The sequence below is a fragment of the Ovis aries genome, chromosome 3, assembly GCF_016772045.2.
Source record: "Ovis aries strain OAR_USU_Benz2616 breed Rambouillet chromosome 3, ARS-UI_Ramb_v3.0, whole genome shotgun sequence".
Lineage (NCBI taxonomy): Eukaryota > Metazoa > Chordata > Mammalia > Artiodactyla > Bovidae > Ovis > Ovis aries.
The window spans coordinates 91717927-91737756 of record NC_056056.1 but is presented as its reverse complement, the minus strand read 5'-3'; the positions used below and the strand labels follow the sequence as shown (position 1 = coordinate 91737756).

The 19830-nt window shown below is 39.5% G+C and overlaps 1 protein-coding gene across 3 annotated transcripts in view; it reads left to right on the top strand.

Moving 5' to 3' along the window:
• The first annotated feature begins 5018 nt into the window (after window positions 1–5018).
• Window positions 5019–19830, top strand: part of SLC30A6 (solute carrier family 30 member 6) — a 45612-nt gene continuing 30800 nt past the window's right edge. Inside the window, exons 1-5 of one of the 3 annotated variants that reach the window (XM_004006039.5) lie at window positions 5019–5058; window positions 9175–9261; window positions 14365–14449; window positions 15433–15475; window positions 16929–16994. In XM_004006039.5, coding sequence (XP_004006088.1) covers window positions 5056–5058; window positions 9175–9261; window positions 14365–14449; window positions 15433–15475; window positions 16929–16994 — 284 coding nt within the window. In that variant the 5' untranslated portion in view covers window positions 5019–5055. Of the gene's footprint in view, window positions 5059–9174; window positions 9262–14364; window positions 14450–15432; window positions 15476–16928; window positions 16995–17329; window positions 17352–19830 lie in introns of those variants that run through there. The other 2 variants (XM_060412320.1, XM_060412321.1) reach the window with 2 other exon arrangements.

Below are 19830 nucleotides of genomic sequence, written 5' to 3'. Positions count from 1 at the left end.
TGTATGCAGGAATCAACAGTTAGAACTGGACATGGAACAACAGACTGGTTCCAAATAGGAAAAGGAGTATGTCAAGGCTGTATATTGTCACCCTGCTTATTTAACTTATATGCAGAGTACATCATGAGAAACGCTGGACTGGAAGAAACACAAGCTGGAATCAAGATTGCCGGGAGAAAAATCAATAACCTCAGATACGCAGATGACACCACCCTTATGGCAGAAAGTGAAGAGGAACTCAAAAGCCTCTTGATGAAAGTAAAAGAGGAGAGTGAAAAAGTTGGCTTAAAGCTCAACATTCAGAAAACAAAGATCATGGCATCCAGTCCCATCACTCCATGGGAAATAGATGGGGAAACAGTGGAAACAGTGTCAGACTTTATTTTGGGGGGGCTCCCAAATCACTGCAGATGGTGACTGCAGCCATGAAATTAAAAGACGCTTACTCCTTGGAAGGAAAGCAATGACCAACCTAGACAGCATATTAAAAAGCAGAGACATTACTTTGCCGACTAAGGTCCATCTAGTCAAGGCTATGGTTTTCCAGTGGTCATGTATGGATGTGAGAGTTGGACTTTGAAGAAAGCTGAGCGCCAAAGAATTGATGCTTTTGAACTGTGGTGTTGGAGAAGACTCTTGAGAGTCCCTTGGACTGCAAGGAGATCAACCCTGGGATTTCTTTGGAAGGAATGATGCTAAAGCTGAAACTCCAGTACTTTGGCCACCTCATGCAAAGAGTTGACTCATTGGAAAAGACTCTGATGCTGGGAGGGATTGGGGGCAGGAGGAGAAGAGGACGACAGAGGATGAGATGGCTGGATGGCATCACTGACTCGATGGACGTGAGTCTGAGTGAACTCCGGGAGTTGGTGATGGACAGGAAGGCCCGGCGTGCTGCGATTCATGGGATCGCAAAGAGTCGGACATGACTGAGCGACTGAACTGAACTGAACTGAACCGTTAAGCACAGTGAACCATTATCAGTTAGGGAATAGTGGGAACCCTCCCCCAAATCCAAGTTCCCAGATGCCAACTAAGGGCCAAACTGGCAAGGCCTTTCAAAGGATAACAATCCCAGCCCTGCTATTTTAGTTCTTTTCTGCACCGTGGTTCAGGGCAGGCTTTGCAATGAGGAAAAGCAACATATGTAGGATGTCATAGACAAGTGGGATGAGGAGGGTGTCTACAATAATGGACACTTAGTCTGAGGAAGTTATTTTATGGGTGGGAGCAATCTGGAATGAGGAATAAATTCTCAAGAATAGACAGGTGTATATATTGAGGAACGGTGTCAGCACAGATGACAAACTGCTTCCATACAGGAGACTTGATCAAACAAGTCAATGCACATTACCCCTATTGCAACCCTGTTTCTCACTGTTTCAGAGAGAAGTTACGAATACAAAAGAATGAAACTTGTATGGTTGGGTTGGAATTGGATTTAAGAATATGAATTCATAATATAAGACATATAAAAGTAGATGAAGAAATGTAGATGTAAATATGTGTCTGTGTGTGTACACATATACTCTAGTTCTTTGCATTGAGAAAGCCTTGGAGTAATTACACCCCAAAAGCGATGAGCACACATATCACTCCTGTCTTCTGAATTCTTCACTGTCTTAGTCTGTTCAGCCTGCCATATTTTTAGGTGGCTGCCTTTGTTGTGTTTTCCTTGGTACATGGCATGTGGGATCTTGTGCCCCTGAGCAGGGATCAAACCTGCACCCCCTTCAGAGAGAGCATGGAGTCTTAACAACTAGACTGCCAGGAAAGTCCCTTTATTTCCTTCTTTGTGCTTGCTTTTAGTTTAGTTTGCTCTTCCTTTTCTAGTTTCTTAAAGGGGAAGGTTAGGTTGTTGAGGTTTTTCTTATTTTTTCAATATAGGCATTTACAGCTATAAATTTCCTTCCAAGGACTGCCTCTGCTGCATCCAGTAAGTCTCAGTATATTGTTTTAATTTTCATTCATCTCAATGTATTTTCTAAGTTCTCTTGTGATTTCTTCTTTGTCCCATTGACTAAGAATATGCTTCTTTTAATTTCCACCAGATGGAAATTGGATGGTGTATTTTAGACGTGTTAGGTCTACTAGGTATATAGAGTTGTTCAAGTCTTCAGTTTCACTGTGATCTTTTGTGTAGTTGTTTCCTAGGATTTTATACCAATTACTCAATTCCCTGTATTAGAGTCTTCTTTTCTCCTTCTTAAAATAGCTTGACAAATTTCTTTTTACTACCTCTAAGCCATGTTACACTCATCAATAAGGAATTAGTTAACTATACTGATACCCAGGTAGCACAGTGACAGAGTCCACCTGCCAATGCAGGAGACATGGGTTTGATCTCTGGGTCGCGAATATCCCCTGGAGGTGGAAATGGCAAACCTGGTCCAGTATTCTTGCTGGGAAAATTCCATGGAGAGAGGAGCCTGGTGGGCTACAGTCATGGGATTGCAGAGTCAAACTTGACAGTGACTGTGCACATCCACAGACTTGCACAACACATACACACAATTGATATTTAGGCACATGCCTATGACTGAATTCTCTAAGGCACTAAAACTATAATCTAGAAAAATTAAGACATGAGAAAAAGTCACAGTACATCCTTACATGAAGTAGGCAAACTATAAAAAATACGTACTGTCTGATTTCAGTTTTGTTAAAATTCAAAAGACTGGAAAGAAACTTCAAGAATCAAAAACTATTTGCTCAGTGTAAGTGAAGCAATAATATTCTAATTTGCCTTCTCCGTGCTAATCTTATCCAAGAGTAGCAAGTACAGGATAGCTGGTAAGGCTTTAAAACTAGGTTGTACAGAATTCCAGCTCCACCCCTGACTAGTTGTTTGACCCTGACACACAATTTTCCAAGCAGGAGCTAACAACAGTACCTGTATCAAAGGGATTCTGGGCTGTGCTTAGCGTTCAGTCTTGTTGGACTCTTTGTGACCCCATGGACTGTAGCCTGCCAGACTCCTCCATCTATGGGGATTCTCCAGGAAAGAATACTGAGTGGGTGGCCATGTCCTCCTCCAGGGGAATCTTCCCAAACCCGGAATCGAACCCAGGTCTCCCGCATTGTGGCAGATTCTTTACCATCTGAGCCACCAGGGGAGCCCCTTTTCCAGCGAAACTTGCTGACCCAGGAATCGAACAGGGCTCTCCAGTATTTGCAGACGGTTTGTTTACCAACTGAGCTACTCAGTTCGGTTCAGTTCAGTCACTAAGTTCTGTCCGACTCTTTGCGACCCCATGAATTGCAGCACGCCAGGCCTCCCCGTCCATCACCAACTCCCGGAGTTCACTCAAACTCACCGTCCATCGAGTCAGTGATGCCATCCAGCCACCTCATCCTCTGCCGTCCCCTTTTCCTCCTGCCCCCAATCCCTCCCAGCATCAGGGTCTTTTCCAATCAGTCAGCTCTTTGCATGAGGTGGCCAAAGTACTGGAGTTTCAGCTTTAGCATGGGAAGCCAGAAAGCATAATATAAGGATTAAATGAGCTAATACACTTTAAGTCCTTGGTGCCTACTACATAAGTGCTTTAATAAATGTTAGCCATTATCTTCCAACTACAATCCATTCTGCATACTAGAGCCAAAATGTAGCAGGTCACTCCGTTGTAAAAACTGTCCCCTGGCTTCCTGTCTCCCTCGGGGAGAGGCTGGTGGGGAGGAGAGGCGGGAGTAGGGGAAGCAAGCTCTTTAACCCTGATTAGAAATTTCTGCTTGATCTGACCCCTATTTACCACTTCGATATTCTCTTCATTTCTTTCCCTCAAGGACAACGCTCTAGACACACTACCTTCTTTCAGATCTTAAAACACACTTACTTGAGTTTTGCACTACTTATTCTGCCTACAAAAATCTTCACAAAAAGACTTGTCATTTGACAGTCAAATTAAACTTTCTTAGAGCTTTCTGTGACTACCTCTTTAAATCAGCGACTGTTACTCCCTGTTGCTGCTGCTGCTGCTGCTAAGTCGCTTAGTCGTGTCCGACTCTGTGCGACCCCATAGACGGCAGCCCACCAGGCTCCCCCGTCCCTGGGATTCTCCAGGCAAGAACACTGGAGTGGGTTGCCATTTCCTTCTCCAATGCATGAAAGTGAAAAGTGAAAGTGAAGTCGCTCAGTCGTGTCCGACTCTCAGCGACCCCATGGACTGCAGCCTACAAGGCTCCTCCGTCCATGGGATTTTCCAGGCAAGAGTACTGGAGTGGGTTGCTATTGCCTTCTCCGCCGTTACTCTCTACTATTACCCATTTTCTAAACGGGACTACTTACCAATATAGTTAAAAGAACCTCTTCCTCTCTGTTTTGCCTCTTCTTACTAGAGTATCTGGAGAAGGAAATGGCAACTCACTCCAGTAATTCTTGCCTGGAGAATTAGATGGACATACAGTCCATGGGGGTCGCAAAAATTAGACACCATTTAGCTACTGAACCACGACCACAAGAGTAGCCTTTTCATGAGAGCGGTACCTGATATACACGTGTTCCATATTCAATTTTTGCTGAATGAATTATACTTCAATAAGTTTCATTTTCCTTTTTACAGTAAAATCAATCCTATAAAATTTAAGTATTATTTTAGGAATTACCACATAATACTGTCAGTCGGCCTGAGCAGCAGCTACTATGGCAAACTAGGTATGTCTCTGGGTAAGTTTCTCTCCGTTGAAAAATGGGAATGTTACCTATTTCATAAGGTATTGAAAAAATTAAAAAGCACAACGTAGCTCAAACCGCTTCAGGACTCAAAGAAATTCTTCTAGTTACAAACAAACAAATTGCTCCTAAAGCTAAAGACCTCAGCTGGCAAATCTGCAACCAGACCTCCACCAGCTTGGAAGAGTCGCTCTAGCCGCCGCCTTCGCCTCTATGGAACGCAGGGGCAGCCGGGAAGTGGGGCGCCGGACCAGGAGGCCAGTGCACGCACTTCCGCCCCCCGCGTCGCTCGCAACCAATCGGCCTCTGATGTCCACGCCCCTTCCGCTCCAGGGAACTACCAGCTCCCAGAGCGTCTTCCGGTGGGAGCTGTGCCGCTCCTTATCATGGTGAGTTGGCCAGGGGAATGAGGGTTTCTTTTGTGATTCTTATTCTCTCTGGTTCCGAAGCGGCCTAAAAATGCTTCAGCTGCCCAGAGGAGGGGTCGTCAGAATTATGCTCGAGGTCCCCGGAAGGAGCCTCTAGCGTCGGAGAGAGTGCCCTCAGAGCTCTGATGCCCCCTCTCTCCCTCACCCGGTTCCTCTGCCTCTCGGGACCCCGGCATCGCTCCAGACCGACTTTTTTGGCTCTGATGAGGACTCCTCCCTGCCGTAATACCCTTGATATAGAAATAGAAGTCTTTGCTGGTGTCAGGAACCACAACACCGACAAAAGATCTGAAAACAAGTCCACAGCAGCAACGACCGTATTAGTGATGCTTACAGCAGTGATGATAACGTTGCATTAATGAACAGCATGATTAATAGGCTATTGAATCTGACGCCCCACTCTCCAAATTGGTTTTACTGAGTGCAGATAGCCGGATACAGCACAACTTTCAGAAGGCCAAAGATTGGCTAAAGTCAGGTGTCGGTCGTTCCTCTTATTGCAGTTTTTTTGGTGCGTTTGTAGATCCCAGTATACCTTAGGGCTTTAGGAATGTGGTGTTTAAATTTTGTTAGACAAGTTAGTTGTTTTATTCTTTCATAAATCAAGTATATAGCTCTCTGAATTTTATCTAAGGGTAAGCAGTGGATTGTGATTTCAATGTCAAAAGAGTTACCATTTTATCAGAAAAATTTATGGATTTCTTATTGATAGCCTGTATCATGTTTCTGTGTCTAAGCATTGTCATTCCGTTTTTTCCTGGAGTGGATATGGTGGAAAAAATGTCTTATTTATCTACTGAAATATTTTCTAAATTTCTTGTAATCTTTCCTTTAAACATGTAGAAAGTAGGTAAAAGTTTACTCTTGCATGACCAAATAGCCTCTGTGTTCAACATCAGAACATTCACCACTGTATAGCAGAGTTGTTTCTAAAACTTGACCATAACAGTCCCTTGCTTAAAATTCTTCCTTTTTTTTTTCTTTAGCCCACAAGCTAAAGACCTGTTTAGTATGGCAAGCAAAGACATCTGTAGTCTATCTTCTTACCTTTGCAGGGTTTTTTCACCCATACATACATATATCCATATTCCAGCTACCAGGAACAGCTTGCAGATTGTGCTCTAAGAATTAGACCTTTGCACTGAGTTAATATGTGCTGTTCTATCTGCCAGAATTGTTCTCCATCCCTTACGTGTCTTTTAGTCTCTTTCCTGAGCCTTTCTGTCATGTTCAAGGTCCTATTAAGTGCCTCCTTTAGGCTCCTATGAGGCTGCTTTTTACCAGTAACATCTGTAGCCCTTACCAGACTGTGTTACGATTGTGTATTTACTGGCTTGTCTTTCTCACTTCCTAGGCTATAAGCTCTTTAAGAGCAGAACCTATGTATTCACTGTCATATTCCCAGAGTCTTTTGTACAGTGCCTGGCCCAGAGGAAGTTTTCAATAAATATTGTTTCAGAGAATGATGAATAAGTAGCCTTGGCAGTAAACTTTTATATTTGAAACATTAGTAATAAGGGAAATACTAGCATTTAAGTTTTATTTTTAAAACTGCCCATTATTTATTTTAATAACATATACTATGTGCAAAGCATAGTGCTGTCTTAGAGAATGTTGGGAAAATATAGCCCTTGTCATTGGTGAAGTTACTGAAAATGAACTTACCATGCAAGGTGACAGTATGAAGGCTAGCCTGTGGTGAATTACAAAGCAAATGGCATTAAAAAAAAAAAAAAAAAAAAAAACTCTGTCATTTAAATAACCTTATATGGCTTCTTGTAGGAAGTGAACCAGTGAACTGAGTACTTTGTCCCTTTATTCTAGTCTCTTAGTCTACTATTCATTACTCTAGCCTGGGTGAGGAAACAGAGAGGTCAGATAACTTGCTAAGTGCTACAGGGCTGTTAGTGCCTGGGTTAGACCAGTCTGACCCTGTCACTCTAGAATTATCAATATGATCATGAGACGAGTACACCAGTACAGTGGAAATTGAGGAGAGCAATTTCCTCAATAGTGGAAATTGAGCAAGAGAGAAAATGGAAAGAAACAGGCTAACTCAACACATTGAGTTCCAGGTTGTAAAATTTGGTGTTTATTTTGATAACAGTGGAGAGCCAATATAATTTTAGAAAGAGTGACATTAAGATTAGGGTATTTGTAGTTGTTCCTTCACTATCAGAATGGCATCAGAAATGGACATCTGCCTTTTGAAAAGTGAAAGTGAAGTCGCTCAGTCGTGTCCGACTCTTTGTGACTCAGTGGACTGTAGCCGACCAGGCTCCTCCCTTCATGGGATTCTCCAGGCAAGAGTACTGGAGTGGGTTGCCATTTCCTTCTCCAGGGGATCTTCCAACTCAGGGATCGAACCCAGGTCTCCTGCATTCCAGGCAGACGCTTTAACCTCTGAGCCACCAGGGAAGCTTGATTGTCTTAACCTGAAACTTAAAGTAACTGAAATAATTTTAAATGAGCTAGAAGTTAGAAGGTATTCAAGGATACCAGTAGTAAGCAGAATTTATCTTTAGGACCAAAATATCCCACTCATAATTCTTTAAGAATAAAGTATGTTTGTTAACATTAACATTTATTAACATCTCGGATAAAAACAGCATATTGTTCCTTTTCAACTGAATTGATTTAGCAGAGCCTTAGGTTATTCACATACACTGATCTTTATTTGGGTATCAAAATTGGTAATACCTTTTTCTTGATGCTTTATTTTTACATTTTAGAGTATATCTTTAACTTTTTATTGTGTAAACTTTCAAACATGCAGAAAAGAAGAGAGAATATCATAAAGTCCCCATATAGCCGTAACTTGGCCTCCAGAGTTAGCAACATTTTGCTGTTTTTGTTATACCACATTTCTAGCACTCAGCCTATTTTCTGCCTTCACTGAGTCTCAACACGACTAATGACATGTCAAACTTAAAGAAATGGAATATACCATTTTATAGCTACTGAGATGTTTCTAAATGCTACCTGTAGGCAAATCATACTTCTGCTTGGAATGGATCTGAAACTTCACATTTTTTATCTGTTAACTCCCATTTCCTCTGCTGTCTGTGAAAAGTCAGTCTTTGAGTCAAATTGGCCAACTTTAATGAGATAGAAATGCCGTGTGGTATAGTGATTGTGGCCTTTACCATCTAGGAAAATATTTTGTTAAAGTTGAAATCCAAATATTTAAGTGCATGGCACTTAGTAGTCAAGTTATTGTGTATGACCCATTGAAAATTGTGAAGGATATTTTTTCTACAGAAACAATTACTTTACCTTTGTAACAACAAAGATCTTCAGTTTATTTTTCTTGGGTTTTCTTTCTTATACATGAGTTTCTTCAAATGTTCTATTGTTTTATATTTGAAAACTTAGATGGAGAAGTATAGTAAGGACCCATCTTTGCCTTTTTCCAAATACCATTTATTGAATAAGCCATACTTTCTCCTACTGATGTTGGATACTGTCTTAATTTCAGGCTAATTTCCTATATGTGGTTGACTTCTCCTTTATGTGAAGGCTTTCTTACACTGTTTCCTGAACTTGAGTGGCAAGTCCCTCTGTGGTCAGCACTGACATGTTCCTTCTCTGCTAGTACCGTACTGCATACTAGCAGGGACCCTGGAAGCTAGCTAGATGTCACATACTTTGAATGCCTAAGAGAGAAACTCAGAGGTCTGACTGTAATAATAGTTGCCAGACTTTTCATATATAAAGCTTTAATTAGGTAAATGGTATAATTTCTTGGAAATTAGAGCTACTTAGAAACTGCTTTTCCAGTTCAAAATTGCTTAGGCAATCTATTTTAAAGCAGAGGTTTTGGTCCTGAGCTAAAACTCCTAGGTTTGAATTCCTGCTCAGATGTTACTAGCATTGTGTACTTAGTTTACTAAAAATTATTTCTACCGCATAGGTTATTGTGAATCTTATATAGATAAATACATGTAAGGTGTCTAGAATAATTGCTTGGCATGTATCAAGCATTCAAGAAATGTTAGTTGTGATCTACTATATCACAGGAGTGCAGAAGCTTAGGTACTTAAATGCTGATTTGTATATTTTTTGTTTACTTTAAAGGGGACAATTCATCTCTTTAGAAAACCACAGAGATCTCTTTTTGGCAAGTTATTACAGGAATTTAGACTTGTAGCAGCTGATCGAAGGGTAAGCTATTTTTATTTCTTAATCCTAATTTTATTGTATCAACAATATTATAAAGTTGAAAACGGTAATTTTTAAGACAAATATAAATCACTCAATTCATCACAGTGTTTTCATTTTTTTTGTTGGATAAGTAATTTGTTAATGTGAAATCACAGCACTTTAGTATACAGTTGTTATGCCTGGGAGGAAACTCGACTTTGATTAGTTTTTTTTTCTGATTTTAAAGAGTTTTGAAGAAAAATTGTTTGGTGATTGCCTTATGTTGTTAGTTTTTTAACAAATTAAGTGGATGTGGTTTGAACCCATATTTTCTCATTTTGAATGTAAGGTAGAAAACAAGTTTTCTCATTAAGGTAAACTTTGAGACTATAAATAAACAATCGGTACCCATTTTGGTCACCAATGCAGACTTTCTAGTTATTATTCTGTTTTCATTGTTCTCATTACTGTCTCATTTATACTGTAAGTTCCTTGAGGGTAGTGTCTCTTGCTCACATTTTTAATAAAAGTATAAAATAAAGTTTTAAATAATGCTAGCTTTATGTAACATAATAAGCAGAAGCAATAATATTGACCATGTCTTGTGATACTAAAGACTTCTTTTCTTTGTTTTTTACCCTTTTATCTCCTGTTTATAAAACCTTGGGATATAATCAGAAGCCAGTAATCCTAGTATTTGGAAATATTCTCACCTCTAGATGTTAAACTTCAAGAGCCAAGGGTAGAGAACTAACTCACCTACTTATGTATCTAGTCCATTTAGTATGCTGTCTTGAGAACAGATAGTTATGATGTTGATGGAAAACAAACTCTATTGCAGAAGTAAGCAGGAAGTTCTTTAAGCATACTTCAGTGCAGCACAGTATCCCTCAGAATAGGTAGTAGGAGCAAAACTGATACAGGAGCACCTGGATTGTACAGGTAACCTCTATCGTAATTTAAATCGGAAGAGATCCACCTGGCTCATTGCTGTTCATTACTTCTCCTGTCTTAGTTCTCAGTGATTTCATATTTCATGTGAAAGATCCTTACCCCTCAGTTCCTCACCACAGATCTTGTCCTGCGTCCGTCTCAACTGCCCACTCCTATGATCATACCATGCTGCTGCTGCTGCTCAGCTGCCAAGTCATGTCTGACACTTTTGTGATCCTGTGAAGCCCACTATATGTCTATGTCCAAGAGATTTCCCAGGCAAAAATATTGGAGTGGATTGCCATTTCCTTCTCCAGGGAATCTTCCTGACTCAGGGATCGAACCCGCAAGTCCTTCTTGGCAGGCAGATTCTTTACCACTGAGCCACCAAGAAAGCCCGCTCATGCATATGCTTTATCATTCACAATAACTGTCCTCCCATTGTCTCACTTATAAGCATTTTACTCATCAGTCGCCGTCTCTTGTCTTTCCAGTTCCCTTCTCTTACCGGGACCTCCAGTTCATTGACTCTGCTGTGTTTTCACTGTTTTTTACGTCTCTTATTGTCAATTGCTTGCCTATCAATTTAGATTCTCTGGTCCATCATTTTCATTTTCTTGCACATGCCTTCAACCCCTCTGTTCCCATCTTCTGTCTATCATACTTTATTGGCAAATCCTCAACTTTATTAAGTCTTACTCTACTCTACCTCATGCAAGCAACTGAGTGTAGCCTTAAACACAAAACTGTACTGACTGGTCTTACCTTGTTTTTTTGTTGTTGTTTTTAAATTTTTTTGGCCACACCATGCCACAGGTGGGATCTTAGTTCCCCAACCAGAGATTGAACCTGTGCCCCCTTCAGTGGAAGCACAGTCTTAACCACTGGTCCACGAGGGAAGCCCCTGGTCTCACTTTAAATTCATGATCAGGTATGCCATTAGCGCTGCCCTCACTGTATCTTCCTAGTTTATTCAACTTCCCACGTTCTTAAGTGACAGTTTGATCCCATTTTCTTTCACTTCTATCCTCAAACTCCCCAAACCGTGTTCGTCCTCACTCTAACCTGTTGCATCTTGCTTCCTGTTTCTCTGAAGGAAAAGAAGCAATCAGGAGAAAACTTCTGCTTCCTGTCATTAGCACATCTGCCAACACTCTGCCTTCCCGCCCGTTTCTTTGAATGAACTGTCTGATCTGCTGCATAGGGCCAGTCCCTCCGTTGTTGCCTTACTCAGAGCCAGTGTTCCTAGAACCATTCCGTCTTCTCTTGCATTGTTATTCCTTCTTTAATCTTTCTCCTTCTCACATCATAATTACGTGCCATAAATACCACTCTCAGCTGCTGCTTCCTTTCTCTGCTTGCTTTTGAAGCAAAACTGTTTACAATTGTCTTTACTCTCTTTGTTCAGTTTCTCTTCTCCCTGTTTCTGTTAAGTAAAACCAGTGTAACTCTAGTCCCCACTTATCCCCAGAAACTGCTTTTACAAGTACCTAATAACCTCTGTGTTGCCAAAGCAATGGTCATCCTCATTTCCCATCTTATTTGGCCTTCAGTGGCATTTGAATTAGTCTTCCTCCTTAAAGCATTTTATTCACTTGGACTCTGAACTGCCACCCTTGATTTTCTTCCTAGTTACTTCTTGAAAGTGTGAAAGTATTAGTCACTCAGTCATGTCCGACTCTTCGTGACCCCATGGACGGTAGCCTGCCAGGCTCCTCTATCCATGGGATTCTCTAAGCAAGAATACTGGAGTGGGTTGCTGTGCTCTCCTCCAGGGGATCTTCCTGACCCAGGGTTCGAACCCACGTCTCTTATGTCTGCTGCATTGGCAGGCGGGTTCTTTACCACCAGCGCCCCCTGTGGGGGCCCACTTACTGCTTAGTCTTTATTTTTCAGCCTCCTTTGTTACTCCCCTCCCATCTTTCTGACTTCCGAGTTTGGGGTGCCCAGGACTTAGAGAACTTGTTTGCCTCATTCCATCTTGGTGACACTTTCACTACCGTATGCCGGTGACCCCGTATTTATATCTCACCCTCTACCTTCTTCCCTGCCTCCAATTCCTATATATAACGGCCTTCTCAGCATTTTCACCCAAATATCTAATAGCCATCTCAAATTTAGTCAGATCAAACCTGAACTTTGATTTTCTGTCACTTCTTCACTACATGGCTCAGGCCAGAAACCTTGGAGTCACCTTTACCCCTCTCCTTCCTTCACTCCTCACAGCTGTTTTATAAGTAAATGCCAGCTCTGTCCCCGTGATACCCAGAATCTGACTCTTCTAACACCCACCTTCCAAGCTACCATCATTCCCCACATGGTTTATTGCAAGCACATTCTAAATGGTCTTCCTACTTTCATCCTTGCCCCTGTGCAGTATATTCTAGGTTGAGAAGCTGAATGAGCTTTTTAAAATGAAAGCTAAGTCACTGTTCCATCTCATCTTTTCCTAGCATACATGACACTACTTAATGTAGCCCCAGACTTCCTCTCACCTCTCCTGTCTAGCTGTCCTCAGCCCCTCTTTTATCTCAAAGTATTTGCACTGTGGTTCCCATTTTCTCTCCGAGATGTCTGGATGCTTAGCATCTTCGCCTCTTTCAGATTTCTGGTCACATGTCACCTTATCAGAGTTCTGTCTGACAACCCCATCTAGATTAGCAGCTCTTTAATATCTTCCATTACTGTGTTCTTAACTATGCCTTTTTTTTTCTTCCTAGCACTTATCACCACCTGACTTTATATATTTGCTTCTTGTCTGTCACCCCACCTGGATTATAAGGTCCATGTTTCATTCACTGCTGTATCTCCAGTGCCTCAAATAGTATCTGTTACAAAATAGATACTCAAATTTTGATTAACGGCTTGATTCGGCAGTAGAACGGCATGTATTACATGCTTTATCTGCCTCTTCTGACTGTTACTGAATCCCTGTCCTGACTAGGCCCTGTGTCCTGTCATGTCCTCATTAAGCATACAGTCCCTCGTCCTGTTAACCTGTCATATCAGTTCTCAACTTTCTAACATCCCCATGTCACCTGCCCTTCTGGTTTTGCTCCTCCTTGAGGAGGAAGTTCAAGAATGGTGTCTCCCATAAATTCATGCTGGTAATTGTTGTTCTTCTTTTTGATGATTCAGTAACGTATTCACCATAACAGCTATTCTGAAGATTTTTTCTGTATTTACGTTTCCAGTTCTACTTTACCATATGCCTTAGTTTTAGGAAATGGCCTTGTTTCTTCCTTAGATTTACAGCCTGTTACCTCTGTGCTCCATCACTGTCACTTCTTTCTTCCTTATGATTTCTGTCTCTTGAGTTACCTTCTTATCCTTCTCACTTCTGGTGGTGTTCTTCCTTTCTAGACCTACAGCTTTCATCTGTATTCTAAAACCATCCTATCCCATACCTTTCCCATACCTTAATTGACCTTAGCAATTATATATTTAAACTTAACATTTCCAAATAACAACCTTTCCACTATTTCATCTATACTTTGAAACAAATGTTGGTCTCCCTGTGTAGGGATTGGAGCAGAACAAAGTAAAAAACCCTTCACTTGATCTCGTCTCCCTTTATTTTTAGAATGCTATTCTTCCTTCCTCTGGCTAGATCCTAGCTGTTTCAAGGTGTATCTCAAATCCTCCCTTGTCTGTGAACTTCTGAACTGTGGTAATCTCCTTTTTTTAGCAGTCCTGTTTCTTATGACTTATTTGGTAAATAACCAAGCATTGTTCTGTTTTTGGTGGGTGGATGGGCGGGGTAACTTTTTTGATGTAATTGCAAGCTTACAGAAGTTTTAAGATTGGTATAAGGAATTCCCTTATACCCTTTATTCAGATTCATCAGTTGCTTTATATTTTGCCCCATTTGTTTTATCACTGTCTCCATATACATGTTTATAGAGTCAAAATTATATTCAAATGTCATCATATTTTCTCAACTATTTGAGAATTTATATATCAGAATTTATTTTCTCTTGAATAATTCCCCTTCTCGAATTTTTTAGGTTTATATATTATAATAACTTAGTTGATGAATTTGGGGGGAAGTTTTAGAAACTGTAACCCTTCAGTTTTTTAAAACAGGTTGTCCTTTTTCCTTTGAATATTAGAGTAGGAATCATAAAACTTGAGTGGACCCAAAGAAGTTTATCGGTGTTGTACAAATAAGAATGATTTTCCTTTTCACAGTCCTGGAAGATACTGCTCTTTGGTGCAATAAACCTAACATGTACTGGCTTCCTGCTAATGTGGTGCAGTTCCACTAACAGTATAGGTATGTCACTGTTCTTATTTTTATATTTAATTATTAATTTCACTTTTATTGTTCTCACTTTAAATAAAGGTATGTCTTCCTTAACATGGAATATATTATTCTGAAATATAACTGGAAGATTTAAATGGGAGAATCTATTCCAAAAGGACCTTGTTATATTCTGTTTTGGCCGTGTCACTTGGCATGTGGGATATTAATTCCCCAACCAGGGATTGATCCCCTGCTCCCTGCAGTGGCAGTGCGGAGTCTTAACCACTGCCTGGGAAGTCCCTCACAAGTACCTTGTAAACTGTACAATTTGGTTCAATTGCTAGGCATTATTTAAAATGAGCTTTTTCCAAAAATTTAAATCTATTTGAAAAACGAAGGTTTCTTTTTATTTTTTAATTGAGATATAGTTGATTTATGTTATTAGTTTCAGGTGTACAGCATAGTGAGTCAGTATTTTTATAGATTATACTCCACTCAGAATTACTATAGGGACTTCCCTTGGTGAGGAAGCTATATATTAATACATTTGTTTGTTTTATTTTTTTAGATTTCATATATAAGTGATACCATATAGTATTTGTCTTTCTCTGACTTATTTCCCCAACCAGAATATACTCTAGGGTTTATCCATGTTGCTGCAAACGGCAGAATTCATTCTTTTTTATGGATGAGTAATATTCCTTCCTACATGTGTGTCTGTTGAGGGACACTTGGGTTGCTTCCATGTCTTGGCTACTGTAAATAGTGCTGCTGTGAACATGGGGTGCATGTATCTTTTTGTGAGGTATTTTTAGTGTGATAGGTTAGTTCTTCAATTTATGTAGTTTATAAATAAGATTTTGAGGTTTATTGAGTTTTCCTTAAAAAGTAAAACCTCTTAATATCTTTCTTGTGTTTTTAAAAACCTCTTTTATTTTTATGTGCCATTAGTTGTTGTATTTACTAACCATGGATTCAGTAACATTTTAATGAGTCTTTCTGTTGTTTTGCAGCTTTAACTGCCTATACTTACCTGACCATTTTTGATCTTTTTAGGTAAGTTTTAAAAACTCTCCTTAATGTTTTGAAGCTTATATAGAGTTTTTCAATCAACTATACTTCATTTAAAAAAAAGAAAGAGACGTCCAGAAGACTTCCCTGTTGTTTTACTCCTGGCCTTAATTTGTGGTTACATGGGTGGGTTTTTTTTCTATTTGTTAAAATGTACCTAGGTGTTTTATGCACATTTCTGTATAAATGTCCTATTTTGAATAAAACAGTAAAAATAAAAGAAGAATTTATTGCACTGAATGTATGAAATTTTCTTTAATTAAAGGAAAGTAATCTGTGAAATAAGTAAAATTATCAGCATGGATCATGTATACAAATAAAAACAATTAGAAGATATGCTGGAAAAAGATATCCCATTTACATAGCAACAGAAAAATACCCAGACATTAGGTCAGTTGCCTACCTAGAGATGAGTCAGCTGAAGGTTCCTGCTAGGGAGCAGGAACATGTAAGAGCATACCAGTTCCCACTGGAACTGTGTAGATGGGAAAAGAAACGATGGGCATTAATAACTGCAAAGCATGTATGTGATTGTGAGATTGAGAGATAACCTTCGGCTCCTGCTTTTGGGGACCTTTCTTATTTCCAGTGTGTGTGTGCTTAGTCACTCAGTGGTGTCCGACTGTTTGAGACCCCATGGACTGTAGCCCGCCAGGCTCCTCTGTCCATGGGGATTCTCCAGGCAAGAATACTGGAGTGGGTTACCATGCCCTCCTCCAGAGGATCTTCCCAACCCAGAGATAAAACCCAGGTCTCCCGCATTGTAGGCGGATTCTTTACCATCTGAGCCACCAGGGAAGCCCCATGTTTCCAATAGATTGCAAAGTGCTTGGACAATGATGTCTCCAATATCTGTGCTATAGGTGTGTTATAAGGATGTCTTTTCATCAGTCACAACTAAATCTTCTTGATGGATCTAAAACAAATAGTTGTTACTGGGTTTCACACTGTAGTAAATTGTTTTAGAGTGAGTCTCCGCTATACTTGGAAGGCAACCATAACTTTACCTCATCTAGGATATTGTCAAGGTGTCATTAATATTTAGTTTAACTTTTAACGTAGATTAAATAAAGTTTATCAAAGTTGAAATGTTTATGCCTAAATCAAGTTAATATTCTGATTATTACTGTGTTATTTTTTGCAGACTCAGTTATGGAAACTATTTAGGGTGGATAACTTACTGAGTAGAGAAAATATGAGTTTAAAGTATTCTGTTTAACTGTCTTAATGGTATTATCATAACTTCTGTTTCTCCCCATGTTAAAACTCACATCTTAGGGTGTTTATTGTGATTAGATTATAAATTATTAGAATAATTTGTTATTAGCCTGTGAACACTGTTAACTTTTAGCAACTTAGGTATTCTGAAAGCTAAATTTCTTTCTGTATGTCCTCTAGCTCTTGTTCTAATGCTGAATTTATTTGCCTTTTTACTTAGTTTGATAACTTGTTTAATAAGTTATTGGGTGATGATGAGGAAACCTAGCCCTGCCTATTCATTTGGGTAAGTTCAATTTGCTTTATTTTCTGCTAACTTATTGCTGTTAAAATTAGTAGTTAAACTACTAATGAGCTAGCTTGAATATTTCTAGAAAATAAGTATTGCCTGTTTAGTGTGATAGTGATAAATAGTAAAAGTAGATTTTAAAAAGCATCTTCTAAGAGGATTCTAGATAGGAAACATAGATGATTAAATTTAAATCATATTAAAGTAAAATGTTCACATTAGGTTCTTTGCTATTTTACAAAGCAAATCTGAACATAAAATGTTCATTTTAAGGTCTTTGATACTTTGGTAATTTCTTATTTCAGTTAGAGAAGGTACAAAGGATTTTCGTGTATGTATCTTCTAGATGTTAAAGTAAGTGGGATACGTTTTAACATTGATGCAGTGGTAGAGGTGTATTTTTATCATGAGACTAGATTTGTGACAGCAACACACTGACAAAGATTTTGAGATTTCTGTGTCTATAGTTTAGAAATTGCTGAAAGCTGGAAAATAATCTTTTACATCAGAGGATTTTTTTTTATATTTATTCATTTATTTAGCTGTGCCAAGTCTTAGTTGCAGTATGTGGGATCTACTTTCCTGACCAGGGATCGAACTCAGGGCACCTCCATTGGGGGTGTGGAGTCTCACCCATTGAACCACCAGGGAAGTCCCCGATTCTTTTATTATATTAGGAAAAGAAATGAATTCCTTTCAGATTCAAGGAAAGAACTAGAAAGAAAAATTTAACCTTGGTGGAGAAACTTCTTGAACCAAACTAAACTTTCTTTTCCATACTATTCATCAGGATTATATTCTTTCGAACAAAATCTGGTTTTATTTACTTAAGTAATAGGACAGAGTGAACATGAAATTTTATGCAAAATGAAAATATTTATGTGTCACTGAAATTTGATAGAGTTGGACTGTTACTATGATAACCATTTGTAGAGAATAGATATCTGTATATGGAAATCTCAACTCTTGAGTCAGGCTTTTGGTGGTGACAGAAATCCAACTCAAACTAATTTGGCGGGAAAATGATAATGTACTTTTTCAAAGTGCGGGAAGACTGAGGTAAGCTGGCACAGGGACACTCAGGACATTGTCTTTCTCTTACCTCAGTGGCCTGCTTTTCTCTGCATGTCAGGTTCGGTTTCTCAGACCATTTTTCTCCACTCTTCTGGAATGATAACTTCTAGCAAAACTTGGAACCTTCTCACCTTCCTCCTAGAGAGGAAAGGACTCTTCCCCAGCTCTAGTTCCGAAAATCATGAGAAGGAGCTGTTGGTTTTTCCGCCTTGGTATAGATGTTAGTCTTCTTAGTTCAGCTCCTGTGGCCAGGATACAAGGTTAAATAAAGACATGGCAGCTCCCATTTTGGTCTCATTGCTTAGAGAATAGAAAATGAGAAAGCAATTAAATATAATTACAGTCAGTCACATGGCTTGAAGTATCATCTGTATCTGATAATTCCAAAATTCAGTTCTGCAGCACTGAGATTTATCTCATGTCAGTGTTCCCTTCATGCCAGCTTCACATGGATGCATAATTGATGTCTTAAATTCAAGCTAAATTTCCTGTTTTGTTTTCTTTCCCCAAAATCTGTTCCTCTGTAGTTTTTCCCATCTTAGTAAATACACAGCCACATAGTTGCTCAGGCAAAATCCTCGATTATTCTCTCATCACCCACATTTATCCATCAGGAGGTTATGTCAGGATAACTTACAAACACATCCAGAATCTGCCTCCACCCCCATTTCTATCTCCGGTACTACCGTCCTAACCAAGCTACCTTCGTTTCTTGCCTTCATCAACATCCTGCGTCCTAGTCCTAACTAGTCTGCATAGTTCGCTTTTACTGTCGCTTGTAGTCCATTCTCTGTGTAGCAACCAGTGTTTGTTTTTTTAAGCCTAAGTCATGCTATCATTCTACTCCTTAAAACCATCCAGTTGTTTCCTATCACACTGAGAATAAAATCCTGACTCCTTTCCCTTGTTTATAAAGGCTTTGTATGACTTACACCCCGCCTACTTGTTTTCAAGTCACCACTGTCATGCACTCTGTCTTTGTGTCTATAATTTGAATATAACTTATTCTTGCTTTAGGATCTTTATACAGACTGTTCTCTCTCCTTGAGATGCTCTTCACCTGATTCTTGCAAGATAAGCCCAGTTGTGTTATTCCAGTTTAATATTACCAAGTGCTAGTATCATTAAGTGACTGGGCCCAATCTAAAATGAATTCTAAAATAGATCACCCAGTTAGTCTCTTGTCACATCAGCCTGGACTTCCCTGGTGGCTCAGACAGTAAAGATTCTGCCTGCACTGCAGGACACCCAGGTTCAGTCCCTAGATTGGGAAGATCCCTAGCAAAGGGAATGGCAACCCACTCCCAGTCTTCTTGCCTGGAGAATTCCATGGACAGAGGAGCCTGGCAGGCTGCAACTCAGTCCATGGGGCTGCAAACAGTCGGACACGACTGAGCGACTAACATTACGCATCAGACTACTGTAATTCTCTGTATAGAACTTATCAGTTATTTTTTTGTCTCCCCCTTTAAAATATAGATTTCTTGGTAGCATGGACTGTTATCTTATTCCTTACTTATATCCTTGTACAGTTTGATGAATTTTAACAGATAAATATACTTGTATAACTACTATCTGGATCATTATATAAACCATTATGAGTTCCCCCAAAGCCTCCATTAATGACTTAAGGTTGAGTCAGAGTCAAACGCCGACAAAAGTAACCAGTATTCCGATTGCTGTCATTGCAGATTATTGTTGCCAGTTTTCAAATCATAAAAATGGGATTGTAATATGTATCATCATATAGCAGTAATTC